Here is a 15,401-nt window from a genome sequence, read left to right on the forward strand (position 1 = left end):
AAATTACTAGAAGAAAATATAGGCAAAACACTTCAAGATCTGGAGACAAAAAGCTAATCTTTGGATAAGAACCTAAAAAGCACAGGTCACAAAGTCAAAACTAGACAAATGGTCTTAAAACAAAACTGAAAGATTCTGCAAGCAAAAGAAATTATCAAAAAAGTGAAGAAACAGCCTACAAATAGGAGAAAGTATTTGCAAACTGTTAATCTGAAAACAGATTAATATCAAGAATATATAAGGAACTTAACTCAAAAGCAAAATAATAACAACAATTCAATTAAAAATGGGCAAATCACCTGAATAGACGTTTCTCAAAAGATAAAACAAGTGGTCAATATACGCAAAGGTGTTCAACATCACTAATCACCAGGGAAATGCAAATCAAAAATACAAGAACTATCTATCTCATCCCAGATAATAATCAAAAAGACAAAAAGGAAAAAAGGTTGGCAAGGAAGTGGAGGAAAGGGAATCCTTATACACTGTTGGGGGGAGTGCAAGTTAGCACAGCCATGGTGGAGACCCATACAGAGCTTCCTCACAAAGCTGAAACTGGATCAAATGACCCAGCTGTCCCACTTCTGGGTACATTTCCAAAGGAAATGATATCAGATTATCAAAGAGTAACCTGCCCTCCCCCATTCACGGAAGACATGAAAAGACAGATGCTGTATAATCTCACTCATGGAAGTTTTTAAAAAGTCAATCTGAACTTAAAATAGTGATTACTTGAAGCTGGAACGGTGTGAGGAGGGGACATAGTTTGGATAGTGAGTGCCAAAACACAGATAGAACTAAAAATTCTATCACTCTACAGCACATAGAATTCAAATAATGCATTATATGCTGTATAACGAACTGGCAAAGAAGATGTAGTAGGCTCAAAACACAAAAAAGAAACAGGAGTGCTAATTGCCTGATTCAATCAGTTCTTGATCAAATACCTATGTTGAAATATTGCAAAAGAGCCCATAAAATGTATAAACATTACCTGTCCATCAAAAAATGTAAACTGAAAATAGATCTACCATACGATCCAGCACTCCCAGGACTGGGTGTCTATGCAAGGGAAATGAGATTGTTACATCAAAAAGATACTTGCACTCATATGTTTATTGCCTCCTTACAACAACCAAAACACTGAATCAAATGAGATGTTCACCAGCAGATAAATGTGTTCTCAAAATATGATACACATGATAGAATATCATTCAGCCGTTCAAAAGGACAAAATTCTATCATTTGTGGTGACATAGGTGGAACTGGAGGACATTATGTTAAATGAAATAAGCTAGGCATAGAGAGACTGAACAGTGTCTGGGCATTCAACCTGGGAACTGGGATACCAGCTGAGATGCTCATATCAGATTGTCTGGGGTTAAGTTCTGGCAATGTTCCTAATTCTAGCTTCCTGTTAATGCACACCCAAGAAGGTAACAGGTGATAGCTCAAGTACTTGGGTCCCTGCTTCTCATGTAGGAGACCTTTGACTGGGCTCCTGGTTCCAGCCTAGCCTAGCCTCAACCTTTGGCTGTATTTAAGGAGTAAACCAACAAATAAAGTATATATCTTTCTCTCTTCTCGTCAGTCCCCAAAAAACTCTGAAATACAGCAGGGCAAATGCCATTAGATTTTAAGGCCTGGCAATAATCCTTTGTGGTTTCAGACTATGCCTTGCTGTCCTGAGGCTTTGCCCTCTGAGTCATCCTTCCTTTTCCATGAATGATATCATATGTCTGCAGCTGCACAGTTTTATCATTCTGTTTCCTGCCTGTAGAGTTTTGGGGGCCAGCATCCTTGTTTCATTTTGGCCTCTCTACGTTCCTTTGTCCAACCTGGTGTTTCTGCTGGTAAGACATTCCTAAAAACCTGAGAGTCTCCCTGCATGTCACAGAGGTCCACTCCATTACACACAAGTCTTCTGTGGATAATCTCATTTCTCTTCCTGACTCCTACTGAGATGGCTGAGAGGGTCCATGAATCATGTACCTATTCTCTTCAGCACTCCCAGAAATCTGTACAGGCAACGTCCTTGGCTTTCTCTCTAGAGCCACTTTCTTGGTCGTGAGCCTCTAAATTGTAGCATCTTTTGCATTCTTGATAGACCGAGAATTTCCCAAATCATCAAGTCCCATTTCCCTTTTTCTTAACAGATATTCCCTCGATTTATCTCTGTCTTCTCACATTTCACTATAAGCAGCAAGAAGAAACCAGGTCATGCCTCCAACACTTTGCTTGGAAATCTCTTCAGCTAAACATCTAAATTCATCCTTACTAGTTCTGTCTTCCACATAACGACAGGACACAATTCAGCTAAGCTTTCTTCATGGTGGAACAAAACTGCTTCACCTTCAGTTTCTGATAATACGTTCACTCCTTCTGCTCCTTCACTGGCAGCACTTCATCCTTCCACCAGCATTCTGTTTATGATAATTTACATACCTTTAACTTCAGCTTTGCTTACCATGCTCCTCATTTCCTTCTGAGCTCTCAACAGTACCGTCTGTAAAGTCTGTACTTCTGCCAACAGACTGTTCAAGACAAGCTAGGCTTTTTTCTGCCTTGCACCTCAATATTTTTCCAGCCATCCATTCATTATCCAATTTCAAAGCCACTTCCACATTTTTAGGTATGTGTTATAGCAGCAACCCATTTCTAAGTTCCAAAAAAAAACAATCAGTTCTCCTTATCTGCTATAATAAATTACTGCAAACTTAAAGGATTAAAACAACAATGATGGCTGGTGCCGCGGCTCACTAGGCTAATCCTCCACCTTGCGGTGCCGGCACACCAGGTTCTAGTCCTGGTTGGGGCGCCGGATTCTGTCCCGGTTACCCCTCTTCCAGTCCAGCCCTCTGCTGTGGCCCGGGAGTGCAGTGGAGGATGGCCCAAGTGCTTGGACCCTGCACCCCATGGGAGACCAGGAGAAGCACCTGGCTCCTGCCTTCAGATCAGCGCGCGGCGGCCATTAGAGGGTGAACCAACGGCAAAAGGAAGACCTTTCTCTCTGTCTCTCTCTCTCTCACTGTCCACTCTGCCTGGAAAAAACAAAACAAAACAAAACAAAACAAAACAAAACAAAACAAAAAAAAAAAAAAAAAACCAATGATCTATGAAGTTTTGGAAGCCAGACATCAGAAATCAGTTTCACTGAGCCAAAGTCAAGGTGGGAGCAGGGCTGATTCCTTCTGGAAATTCTGAGAGGAGGATGATCTGTTCCTTGTCTTTTTCAGCTGCTAGACACTGCTTGCATTCCTTGCCTTGTGACCCTACCTCAGTTCCTTCAAAGTACATCTCCAAGTCTCTACTCCCAACATCATCTCACTTCCTCTTCTGTGTCAAATACCTATCCACTTCCCTATCATAAGAGCATTTGTGATTAAATTGGAACCCACGTGGACAAAGATAATCTCTACATTTCAAGATCCTTAATCACATCCACGATGTCCCTTTTGTCACATAACATTCAAAGATCCTAGTGATTAGGATCTTTTGGGCCCTTATTCAACCCACCACAGTTGCTATACACAATCTCATGACAATCCAAACAGGAACACTGGAGAGACTTGATGAAATCATTCTAGGCCTGCGCCTCGGCTCACTAGCCTAATCCTCCGCCTTGTGGCGCCGGCACACCGGGTTCTAGTCCCGGTCGGGGTGCCAGATTCTGTCCCGGTTGCCCCTCTTCCAGGCCAGCTCTCTGCTGTGGCCCAGGAGTGCAGTGGAGGATGGCCCAAGTGCTTGGGCCCTGCACCCCATGGGAGACCAGGAGAAGTACCTGGCTCCTGCCATCGGATCAGCGCGGTGCGCTGGCCGCAGCGCGCCGGCCGCGGCGGCCATTGGAGGGTGAACCAACGGCAAAGGAAGATCTTTCTCTGTCTCTCTCTCTCACTGTCCACTCTGCCTGTCAAAAAAAAAAAAAAAAAGAAAAAGAAAAGAAAGAAAGAAAAGAAATCATTCTAAAGCTCCGTTGTGTCATCTGTAACAATCTAACAATCTCTTTAAGCCTCATTTCCCTATCTGTAAAGTAGACATAATAAAATCACCTTCTGTAACTGAATACAGACCTATACCTCAGTTAGAATTAATAATTATGTTCCAGCTAAATTGGTCTTCTTGCTCTGAGCTCTCATACGTTTAATCCCATCATTCAGATCACAAGCAGAATTAATGTCCTAAATTGAAATCCAAGGTTTGGGTTTTGGCTGCACTAGTAGGGTGATTTGGAATCTGGTGAATCCAGAATTTCAATACAGGATGGAGTGAAGAGGAGAAATGTATTAGAAAAGAGACTTGTCAGGAAACTGCATTTGCCTATCATGCACACTGTTTTTACTGAAAGCACTTAACCTGTTTTAGGTGAGTAGGTGCAGGAAGATTACTGCAAGCATTCTCTTGCTGGCATAATAGCTTAACTACTTTGACCTCACTTTCCTCATCTATAAAATGAAACTATTTTAGTACCTCCTCATAGAGTTGCTGTGAGGACTACAGTGCACAAGATAAAATATATATTACAGTAGAGAGCATGAAATAATGTAGGATATGGTGTACAGTTATATGGCATAATGCAAAATATAGTACAATGCATGCCAAGACCTTGGTTCGGTGCCTGGCAGTCAGGAAAGCACTCAGTAAGTTTATGATGTCACTTGCTTCTCAAAACTCTATAAATTACTTGCTTTTTCTACTGAAAAAAATACAGAGGCCTCCAAAATCAACCTAGCCACAAACTATCTTTCCAGGCTCATCTATTATTCCATTATTCACTTCCTATTCCTTCTGCCCCCAATTAACATGACTCCCTCCTTCCGTTTTTTTTTTTTTCAGATCTCTCTGCTCAAACGTCACCTTATCAAACACACCTCTCCTAGATCCCTCTAGAAAATAACACACACACTCATTCACTTTATGTCAATTTACCACCCCCTTTCCCTATTTTTCTGCATAGCTCTTCTCAGAGAGACACACATAGATTTAGAGCTCCCAGAACAATATGTAGCACATAGTAGGCACTGAATAAGAATTTTTTTGTCTGAATGCTTATACATAATTTTTGGCTTATTACAATTCTTTGACCTGAGATGCCCTTTCTGTATGGCTACCAACCAAAATCCTACTTGTTCTTAAATACTCACTCAAATATTCTGTAAAACGTCCCAATGATCCTAGGTAAAATTTGCTGTTCTGTCAACCATTACATGTTTACAATTTTCCTTAGTTCTCATTTTGCTCCAGTTTCGAATTATTAGTATCTTGGTGTTTGCCTTCGCCCCTAAACTGTAAACTCTAGGGCCGGCCCTGTGGTGTAGAGGGTAAAGCCGCCACCTGCAGTACTGGCAGCCCATAAGGGAGTCAGTTCAAGTACCAGCTGCTCCACTTCCAACCCAGCTCCCTGATGATATGCCTGGGAAAGCAGCAGAAAACGCCTCAAGTGCTTGGGGCCCTGCACTCACGTGGAAGACCCCCAAGAACCTCCTGGCTCCTGGCTTCAGATCAGCCCAGCTCTGGCTGCTGCAGCCAATTGGGAAGTGAACCAGCAAATGGAAGATCTCTCCCTCCCTCTCTGTAACTATAACTTTCTTTTTTGTTTGTTTGTTTTTAAGCATTTATTTATTTGAAAGGCAGAGTTACAGAGAAGCAGAGGCAGAGAGACAGGCCCTCCATCCGCTAGTTTACCCCCCAAATGGCCGCAACAGCCGGAGCTGTGCCAATCCGAAGACAGGAGCCAGGGGCTTCTTTTGGGTCTCCCATGTGGGTGCAGGGACCCAAGGACTTGGGCCACCTTCTACTGCTTTCCCAGGCCATAGCAGAGAGCTGGATCAGAAGTGGAGCAGCTAGAACTCGAACCAGCTCCCTTATGGGATGCTGGCACTGTAAGCGGCAGCTTTATTTGCTATGCCACAGTGCCAGTCCCTACTATACCTTTCAGATAAGTAAATCTTTATAATAAATAAATAAATTTTAAACTCTGTAATGGCAAGACCTGTGTCCCATCTTTTTTTCCCTAAATTATTTATTTATTTGAAAGGTAGAAAGAGAAAGACAGACAGAGCTCCTATCTGCTACACTTGATACTCGTTGAACTGTTTGAAGGGAAGGACATTCTATAATGAGAAAATAGAAGCAGATGCTAGGATGGGTGAAATAGTAGTTACTTATCAAATAAATGTGTAACTGCCATAGTCCAGAAGAAGGGTTGGAAGAGATATGAGCAAACTGTTTCCATGAAATTTTATTAGTATGAATACAATTTGAATATTAGCTAGCAAAATATTAATAATCTTCACTTTTAAGAAAAGTAAAGAAACTCAAACTATTTTGTTAAGAAGTATCTCTACAAAACCTAAGGTGATTGGTTAAAAGACAGCTTTTAGTTCCAATGTGGTTCATTATGATGTCACTATGTTACAGTGGTCATCCATGTATATTTCACTGGGTATATTTTGCTGACTTGCAAGAGTACCTGAAATACTTTGATGAACCATATTACCTAATACTCAGACATTTTTCTGCTCTTTGACCAATTTTTTAGCTGTAGATTGTTTCTCCAATTGATGAAAATAGATGTGTAATCAGAGACTGGCCCTGATTCTTCCTTTGTTGTTTATCTGCTTCTGTAGGGAGACCTTCTGCATTTGTGATGGGACTACCTGGACAAAGGTTGGATGGGAGATTTTTCCAGAAGAAGTGTATTACCTGAAAGTTAAGCCTTCTCCATCTCACTGTCTACCCTTCCCGCTGAACAAACTATGCTGCAACTTTGCTAACATGGACGTATTTCAGAGTTGCTTACACGTCACTTCTATCTTAGCACAAACTCTCTTTTTAATCCTGTCGGTTTTATCTGCCCACTACTTGTGGATGAAATGGAAGAAACACAAAAAAAAGGTGAATTATTGATGCAAATTGAAATAGTTATAGAATCTCAGTGTTTAGAACGTAAGATTATCAATGTCTTTGCGGGAAACTTTGTTCTTGTTTGTAGCCTTCTCCCTCTCCCCATTCATCCCCAGTGTCTATAGAGTGTCTTGCCAGTACTAAGTGCTTGACAAATAAATATTAAATTAGCAGGTCCTTAAAATCATCTAGCTACAAAACACACCCAAAAAAGTAGCAAGCCACAATGAGTAAATACATAGGAAGTGAAGCTATCAGTCTGTGTCCTTGGGTAAGTCATTTGAACTTTCTCAACTGCCTCGTCTACAAAATGAAGGACTGGAAGAGATCTCTTAAATTCATTCCAAGTCTAGAGATGAAAGCTATTGTTTAAACAGACTGTAAACTAACTTCTAACATTACGATAACTATTTGGGAAATAGAGTTCTTGAACTGATTTGCCAGTTTGCCAATAGATGGCACCACAGTTTGAGGCAATCTTGAAAAAAACAAACCAAAAAACCTCATAGAACTTCAGAACAAGTAAGTATTAATAAATGACTATGGTTGCTCGGTAAATGAAAACATTTTGCCAAAATTCAAATCATTTCTCCCAGCAGATTGCTCTAACCATAGAAAGCACTAATTAAAGTTCACTAATAATGATCAACTAATTTTATGTGGGATATATACAGAAGAGTATTTCTCCTGCACTTAAATCTCTCTTCCATAGTAGCCTTCCTTTTGTATAAGTAATCAATGTAAGCTGTTCTAATTCAGCTTAAGTATATGTATTCAGAATACAAATTCAATTTGAGCTACAGTAAGATAAAATCCATTATTATTTGTTTCCTTCCTGCTAGATGAAAGAACAAGTCCCCTTGGGAAAAAGTGGCAATGATCTACAAAGTCCATCCATTTATGACATTGACCAAATACTCTGCAAACTGGTGGCTACGACATCAATGATGACTAAGTACCTGAACCAGGTGTCCCAGCGCTCGCCCTCTAAGAAAGTTAAGTACCGCAAATTAAAGAAGAAGAAGAGTGAAGGAGGAGCCGTAGGACACTAAACAGACACATATGCAAATACAGCTCAGTCAGATGTGGAGATTCCAAGAGAAATCTACTGAGAGCACTCATCAAAGCGTGGAGATGGTTTTTTTGAGACTTTGTAATTTTTGTGCCACAATCTTTACTGATATTTTCCAAAGAAAACTGAGTTGAAATGTTATATCCGTTCAACTAAAAAGATCCCATATCTAAACGAGAGTCCTGGGGAAAAGACTGTGTGCTATCACTGCTGTTTAAAGATTTTGTTCTTTCTACTGTCTTAGATTACGATCATTGCTCTTTTTAATGTGTTAGATCACTAATCATTAACCAGTCTGTAGAACACATGCGTAGTTTAGTGTTTCAATAAACCTCTGATTCAAATAGTATCCGTGATTTTTCTTATTTTCCTGAGCAAATTTAATGGCCACAGGAAAATTTTAGTTTCCCATCTCAGATTGGCTAAAATAGCATGGAAATATTATGAAATAGATTATTTTTTAAAAGTATAAATTTTCCTATTTTCAATATAGTCAATGAAGAATTACAATTCAACATTTTTAAAATTTCGGGCTTCTGTTGGTAAGACACTTCAATTTTTTTAACTTTTATTTAATGAATATAAATTTCCAAAGTACAGCTTATGTATTACAATGGCTTCCCCCCCCCATAACTTCCCTCCCACCCGCAACCCTCCCCTTTCCCACTCCCTCTCCCCTTCCATTCACATCAAGATTCATTTTCAATTCTCCTTATATACAGAAGATCAGTTTAGTATATATTAAGTAAAGATTTCAACAGTTTGTACCCACATAGAAACACAAAGTGAAAAATACTGTTTGAGTACTAGTTATAGCATTAATTCACAATGTACAGCACATTAAGGACAGATCCCACATGAGTAGTAAGTGCACAGTGACTCCTGTTGTTGACTTAACAAATTGACACTCTTGTTTATGGCATCAGTAATCACCCTAGGCTCTTGTCATGAGTTGCCAAGGCTATGGATGCCTTTTGAGTTCGCTGACTCTGATCATATTTAGACAAGGTCATAGTCAAAGTGGAAGTTCTCTCCTCCCTTCAGAGAAAGGTACCTCCTTCTTTGATGACCTGTTCTTTCCACTGGGATCTCACTCACAGAGATCTTTCATTTAGGTTTTTTTCTTTTTCTTTTTTTTTTTTTTTTTTTGCCAGAGTGTCTTGGCTTTCCTTGCCTGAAATACTCTCATGGGCTCTTCAGCTGGATCCGAATGCCTTAAGGGCTGATTCTGAGGCCAGAGTGCTGTTTAGGACATCTGCCATTCTGTAAGTCTGCTGTGTATCCCGCTTCCCATGTTGGATCGTTCTCTCCCTTTTTAATTCTATCGGTTAGTATTTTCAGACACTAGTCTTGTTAATGTGATCCCTTTGACTCTAGTCCTATCATTATGATCAATTGTGAACTGAAATTGATCACTTGGACTAGTGAGATGGCATTGGTACATGCCACCTTGATGGGATTGAATTGGAATCCCCTGGTAAAGACACTTCAATTTTAAGAAGAATGGTTACTGCATTTTCCAAAGAAAAATTAGCAGAGGAGTATTAAATTAGTACAAAAATTTCCATTGTATTAGTTTTAGCTTATTAGATTCAATATAGTTCATAGATACATTTCAAGAATTTAATTATATTCCCTCCCTACTTTTCTCCCTCCTACTCTCTTCTCCCCCTTCTTTCTTTAAGATTTGAGTCAACATATTTTTATTTTACATTACAATCAAGGGTTTAATGCTCCATCAAATAAAAACGTCAATAACTAAAAATCAACAATACTCTAGTTCAGTGAAAATATAGCCAAGAGCTATAAACAATAATTGAAAGGAAAGATGACCATCTCACCCATATACAGTAAATGTTAAAGTAATTACAGATCATTAGAAACATAGTAATACAACATTCTTAACCACTGGGTTGACAAAAGCATAAAACAAAGACTGACAACACTATATTTGCTGCAATACTGATATAGGCATTTCTTTCTTTTTTTAAATTGTTTTAAAATTTTAACTCCCACATATATGGGAGAACATGTAGTATTTGCCTTTCTGTGTCTGGCTTATTTCATTCAACATCATGCTCTCCAGTTGCATACATTTTGTGCAAATGATAGAATTTCATTCTTTGTTATAGCTGAATAATATTCCATTGTGTAAATATACCACATTTTCTTCATCCATTCATCTGATAATGGACACTGAACACAGCTGCTATAAACATGATGATGCAGGGATCTCTTTGATACAACGTGTTCAATCTTTTGGGTATATACTGGATTGCTGGGTTATATGTCAAGTCCATTTTTAGTTTTCTAGGAAACGCCACACTATTTTTCACAGTGGCTGCACTAATTCACATTCCCACCAACAGTGTATAAATGTTCTCCTTTGTCCACATCCTCGCCAGCATTTGTTACTCTTGTCTCTTGGATTTCACCCATGCTGACAGGGGTGAGGCGATATCTCTTTGTAGTTTTGATTAGCATTTCCCTGACAGTAGTGATGTTGAGCATTTTTCAAATATTTGTTGGCCATTTGTATTTCTTCTTTTGATAAACTGTCTATTGACATCCTTCGTTCATTTCTTATCTGGATTGGTTAGTTTTTGCTGTTGAGTCTTTTAAGTTGCTAATATACTCCAGATATTAATCCTTTGTCGATGGGTAGCTTGCAAATACTTTTTTCCCATTCTGTTGGATGTCTCTTCATTCTGTTGATTACTTCCTTTGCTGTGTCTCACTCGCTTAGTTTGCTTTTGTTGCCTGTGCTTTGGGAGTCTTATCTTAAGAAGTCATCCCCGACACCAATGTCTTGGAGTGTGTCCCCTACATTTTCTTCATAGTTTTAGGTCTTGATTCTATGTCTTTGAGTCATCTTGAGTTGATTTTTGTATATGGTGAGAGTTATGGATACATATATCCATATCTCAGGATCATTTGTTGAAGAGATTATCCTTACTCCAATGTATGGTGTGAACATTTCTGTCAAAAATCAGTTGGCTGGGGCTGGTGTTGTGGCCTAGCAGGTAAAGCTACCATCTGCGACACCAGCATCCAATATGGGTGCTAGTTCATGTCCCAGCTGCTCCACTTCCAATCCAGCTCCCTGTTCGTGGTCTGGGAAAAGTAGCAGATGGTAGCCTAAGTGTTTGAGCCTCTGCCACCCATGCAGGAAACCCGGAAGAAGCCCCTGGCTCCTGGCTTCAGCCTGACTCAGCTGGCCATGGCAGCCATCTGAGGAGTGAACCGGTAGATGGAAGATCACCCTCTCTATCCATAGCTCTTTCAAATAAGTAAATATTTCAAATAAATAAATTAATCAGTTGGCTGTATATACATGAATTAATTTCTAGGCTCTTTCTTCTGTTCCACTGACCTATGTGTAGGTTTTTATGCCAGAATCCTGCTGTTTTAATTATTAAAGCTTTGTAGTATGCCTTGAAGTCAGGTATTTTGATGTCTCCTGCTTACTTGTTTTTTGTTTGTTTGCTTGTTTGTTTAGTTTGTTTTCTATCAGGATCTCCGGCTATTCTGGGTCGTTTGTGCCTCCATATGAATTTTAAGATTGTCTTTTCTAATTCTGCAAAAAATGTCATTGATATTTTGATATGGATTGCACTGAATCTGTAGATTGCTTAAATAGTATAGACATTGTAATGATACTGATTCCTCTAATCCATGAGAAAGGAATATCTTTCCATTGTTTGGTGGCCTTGCTAATTTTTTTCATCAATATTTTATAACTTTCATTGTAGAGATCTTTCACTCCTTTGGTTAAATTTATTCCTAAATATTTGATTTTTTGTGGCCATTATGGGACATCTGATGATCTTATTTATGAAGTAGGTTTTATTAAAAAGGAGTTTACAGTTTAGCTGAAATGCAGGACATCACTTGGCCTGTTACTTTGGCTTTGGTTCTAGGTGAGCCCAAGAGTGTAGTCTCTGAGTGATTTCTTTTAATCATTGTCAGCTATGTCTATGAGTGACATAGTGGACTGGTCTGCTGCATTTCATAGGGAGAGATGTGTGGCTCTGAGATGAATAAGGGTTTCCTTGGGGGTGTATCTTTCGTCCACACAGAGTTTAGTGTCAGTCTCCCCAGTGAACGTGGTAACCTGGGCCCTGTTCTTGGGTGTTGAGGGAGACTGAGTTCCTGTCTCCTGGCTTCAGCCCTACCTTGCCCTGGCTGTTGTGGGCATTTGAAAAGTAAATGTTTTAAGCCAATAGCAAAATAAAAAAAGAAAGGCAGATTTCATGTTAGTGCCAATAGTGAGTATCGTTGTGGCTACAAATCAAACATCCCGATGGAAGGTGAAAATATCAATTACCTCTTCACTCTATCAAGACAAAGTCTGTTACCCAGGGGAGAACAATCCACCACATCAGTCAGTTTGCTGACACCTTGCGAGCTTCCTTACCTGCCCAGTCCAGGAATTCAACACACTCCGTCTGGGAATACCGAGCTGCAACATCTCGAGCTTTTTCTTCGCGGAAGTTCAAAGCTTCTATATCGACATCCAGTTCCACCAGGGCTTTCAAAGTTTCCAAACGGCCCCAGGCTGCAGCACAGTGCAAGAGTGTGTACCCTAAACATCAGAATTAAGATGGTCAAATAAAACATAATACCACAGTCCCCAACTTATGATGGCTAGACTTTAGATTTTTTTAACTTCTTGATGGAGTAAAATCCATATGCCGTCAGTAGAAACCATACTTTGAATAGAGAATTTTGTCTTTTCTTTGTCTAGCAATAGGCCGTAAGTTACTCTCTCGTGAATGCTGGCAGTGGCAGCGAGCTGCAGCTCTCGGTAAGTCATGCTATCATGAGGGTGAGCAATCAGTACACTACAGCATACCACGCCGCTGAGCTCTGAGTTCAGTAGGTTGGGTATATTAAGTAAATTTTTCCACTCACAATATTTTCATTCATGATGGGTTTATCAGGTCATGATTCTATCATAAGCTAAGAAGCACCCATACATTATTTTATGCACTAATGGTGATCACATATTAAATAATTACTATGGGCCAGGGACAATTCGATATAATTTACTTATAGTAAACCTCTTTAGTTTTATAAAAACCACAGGGTGGCACAACTATCATCCTCATCTTACCAAAGTGTTTCAAAAGGTTCACAGCTTTTCCATTGTACGCATTTTCCTTGAGCTTTTTGAAGACCTCTCATTAAGTTTGGATTTCAAAAAATTTTTTGCATAAAAATAAACTTATTCTATTTCCCAAAAACTTTTTAAAACTGAATCACAGGGCCAGTGTGGCGTGGTGATCTAGTGGGTAATGCTGCTACCTGCATTGCCAGCATCCTACATGCATGCCAGGTTTGTGTCCCAGCTGCTCCACATTCAATCCCACTCCCTAGCAATGGCCTGGGAAAGCAGCAGGGGATGACCCAAGTACTTGGGATGCTGTACCCATGTGGGAGACCCCGAAGAAGCTCCTGGCTCCTGGCGTCCGCCTGGCCATCCCTGGCCATTGCAGTCATCTGGGGAGTAAACCAGAGGATAGAAGATCTCTCTCTGTGTCTCTTCCTCTATAACTCTGACTTTGAAATCAATCAATCAATCATCAAAAATTATGGCCATCTGGGCTTAATCCACTAAGCCACAACATTGGCCCCTTTACTATTTTTTAAAAATAATATTTTAAATAATATTATTAAATATATTATAAATATTATTAAATATTTTTAAATATTAAAATCTTTTAACAGATTCATGACAATGATCACATAGTGAGAAAAGAAGGGTATATTATTATGTAGATGGTATAACTCAGTGAAGACAATACTTATAACTATCTATACACCAAAATATGATATCTACACACTTCTTATACTCTCTCTGTTTGTCTTTATATAAATACATATATATATATATAAACTTCCACATATAACAGAAAACATATTCCACGAATGTTTGGAATTGCCCTTATACTACATACTACAGGAAGAGTTGAACAAGAAAATGAACCAACATGGGCTGAATCTATGGAGTTCTAGGTTCTTTATGTGTACTTCACTTAGTCCTTCCAATAACTCCATGAGGTAGGTAGTATGAACCTCATTAAAGTATGCACAGAAAAAGGTCACAGAGCAATGTCTTCCGCACGGCCACACTGGCAGTAAGTGGTCACGGCAAGATTCACCCCAGGTCTGTTGCCAGACAGGTTTATGAGGGGCAGGAAATAGCACCCACATGTTTCTCTCCGATTAGAGTAGGGAAAGAAGAGAGAACAGTGATTCTGCTTCCCTCCAGAAACTTCTTAGCTACCTATCTGCTACATTCTCACAATCCTGGGCCAAACTTAGACCAAACTGTTGATTATCAGAACCAGAAGGGATAAAAAAGGGTCAAAAAGGACTCAAAAGGAAGATGGAACGAACTTCTTCAGGATCAAGTAAAATTGGAATTATCTTCCCTTTGTGACCCGACTTAACTTTTTAAAGTATCATAATAAGCAAAATATTGAAAAACACTGAGACAGAGACTGCTCTGGGTATTTAATTATGCTTTGATTCCCTACTGTCTTAGTCCATTTGTGTTGCTGTGAGAGAATACCACAGACTGAGTAAATCTAAAAAAACAGAGATTTACCTCTCATCATTCTGGGATCTAAGGAGTTCAAGACCAAGGCACCAACATCTGGTGTGGGTCTTCTTGTTATGTCCTCACATGTGTGAAGGTAGCAAGAGAGAATGAACTCACTCCCACAAACCCTTTTTTTTTTAACAGCATTAATCCATCTGTGAGGGCAAGCCCCCATAACTCAAAGACCTCCCAAAGGATGAAATTAAAAGTCAGTAATAGGGTCGGCGCTGTGGCACAGTAGGTTAATCCTCCGTCTGCAGTGCCAGATGCCAATATGGGCGCTGGTTCTAATCCTGGCTGCTCCACTTCCAGTACAGCTCTCTGCTATGGCCTGGGAAAGCAGTAGAAGATGACCCAAGTCTTGGGGCCCTGCACCCATGTGGGAGACCAGGAAGAAGCTCCTGGCTCCTGGCTCCTGGCTCCTGGCTTCAGATCAGTGCAGCTCTGGCCGTTGTGGCCATTTGGAGAGTGAATCAACGCACGGAAGACCTTTCTCTCTGTCTCTCCCTCTCACTGTCTGTAACTCTAATTCTCAAATAAATTAAATAAAAACTTTTTTTAAAAAAAGTCAATAATAGAGGCCAGTATTGTGGTATAGCAGGTTGAGCTGCAACCTGAGACAGCAGTATCCCATATAGGCACTGGTTCATGTCCTGCCATTCCACTTCTGATCCAGCTCCCGGCTAATTAATGTACCTGGGACGGCAGCAGAAGATAGCCCAAGCCCCTGGACCTCTGCATCCACATGGGAGACCTGGAAGAAACTCCTGGCTCCTGGCTTCAGCTTGGTCCAGCCCCAGCCATTGTGGCCATCTAAGG

General features: G+C 40.0%; 2 protein-coding genes across 7 annotated transcripts in view; one reads left to right on the top strand and one right to left on the bottom strand.

Annotated features, from left to right (window-relative positions):
- ANKRD45 (ankyrin repeat domain 45) overlaps positions 1 to 15,401 on the bottom strand; it is a 79,610-nt gene that overhangs the window by 28,069 nt on the left and 36,140 nt on the right. For all 6 annotated transcript variants that reach the window (XM_070077134.1, XM_070077137.1, XM_070077138.1 and 3 more), the window contains one exon: positions 12,393 to 12,560. In XM_070077134.1, the coding sequence (XP_069933235.1) occupies positions 12,393 to 12,560 (168 nt within the window). The remainder of the gene's footprint in view (positions 1 to 12,392; positions 12,561 to 15,401) is intronic.
- On the top strand, positions 6,421 to 8,324 carry TEX50 (testis expressed 50). The gene is made up of 2 exons (XM_008263791.4): positions 6,421 to 6,894; positions 7,746 to 8,324. The coding sequence occupies exons 1-2, from the start codon at positions 6,571 to 6,573 to the stop codon at positions 7,953 to 7,955; spliced, it is 534 nt and encodes a 177-aa protein (XP_008262013.1). The 5' UTR covers positions 6,421 to 6,570; the 3' UTR covers positions 7,956 to 8,324.

This window comes from Oryctolagus cuniculus, chromosome 7 (assembly GCF_964237555.1).
Source record: "Oryctolagus cuniculus chromosome 7, mOryCun1.1, whole genome shotgun sequence".
In the NCBI taxonomy this organism is placed as follows: Eukaryota; Metazoa; Chordata; class Mammalia; order Lagomorpha; family Leporidae; genus Oryctolagus; species Oryctolagus cuniculus.

Bases quoted from the DNA above. Each gene is read 5' to 3' on its own strand.
- TEX50 (XM_008263791.4), top strand. From the start codon at position 6,571: ATGTGTAATCAGAGACTGGCCCTGATTCTTCCTTTGTTGTTTATCTGC. The intron at 6,895-7,745 runs GTGAATTATTGA...CCTTCCTGCTAG, and splicing joins GGAAGAAACACAAAAAAAAG to ATGAAAGAACAAGTCCCCTT.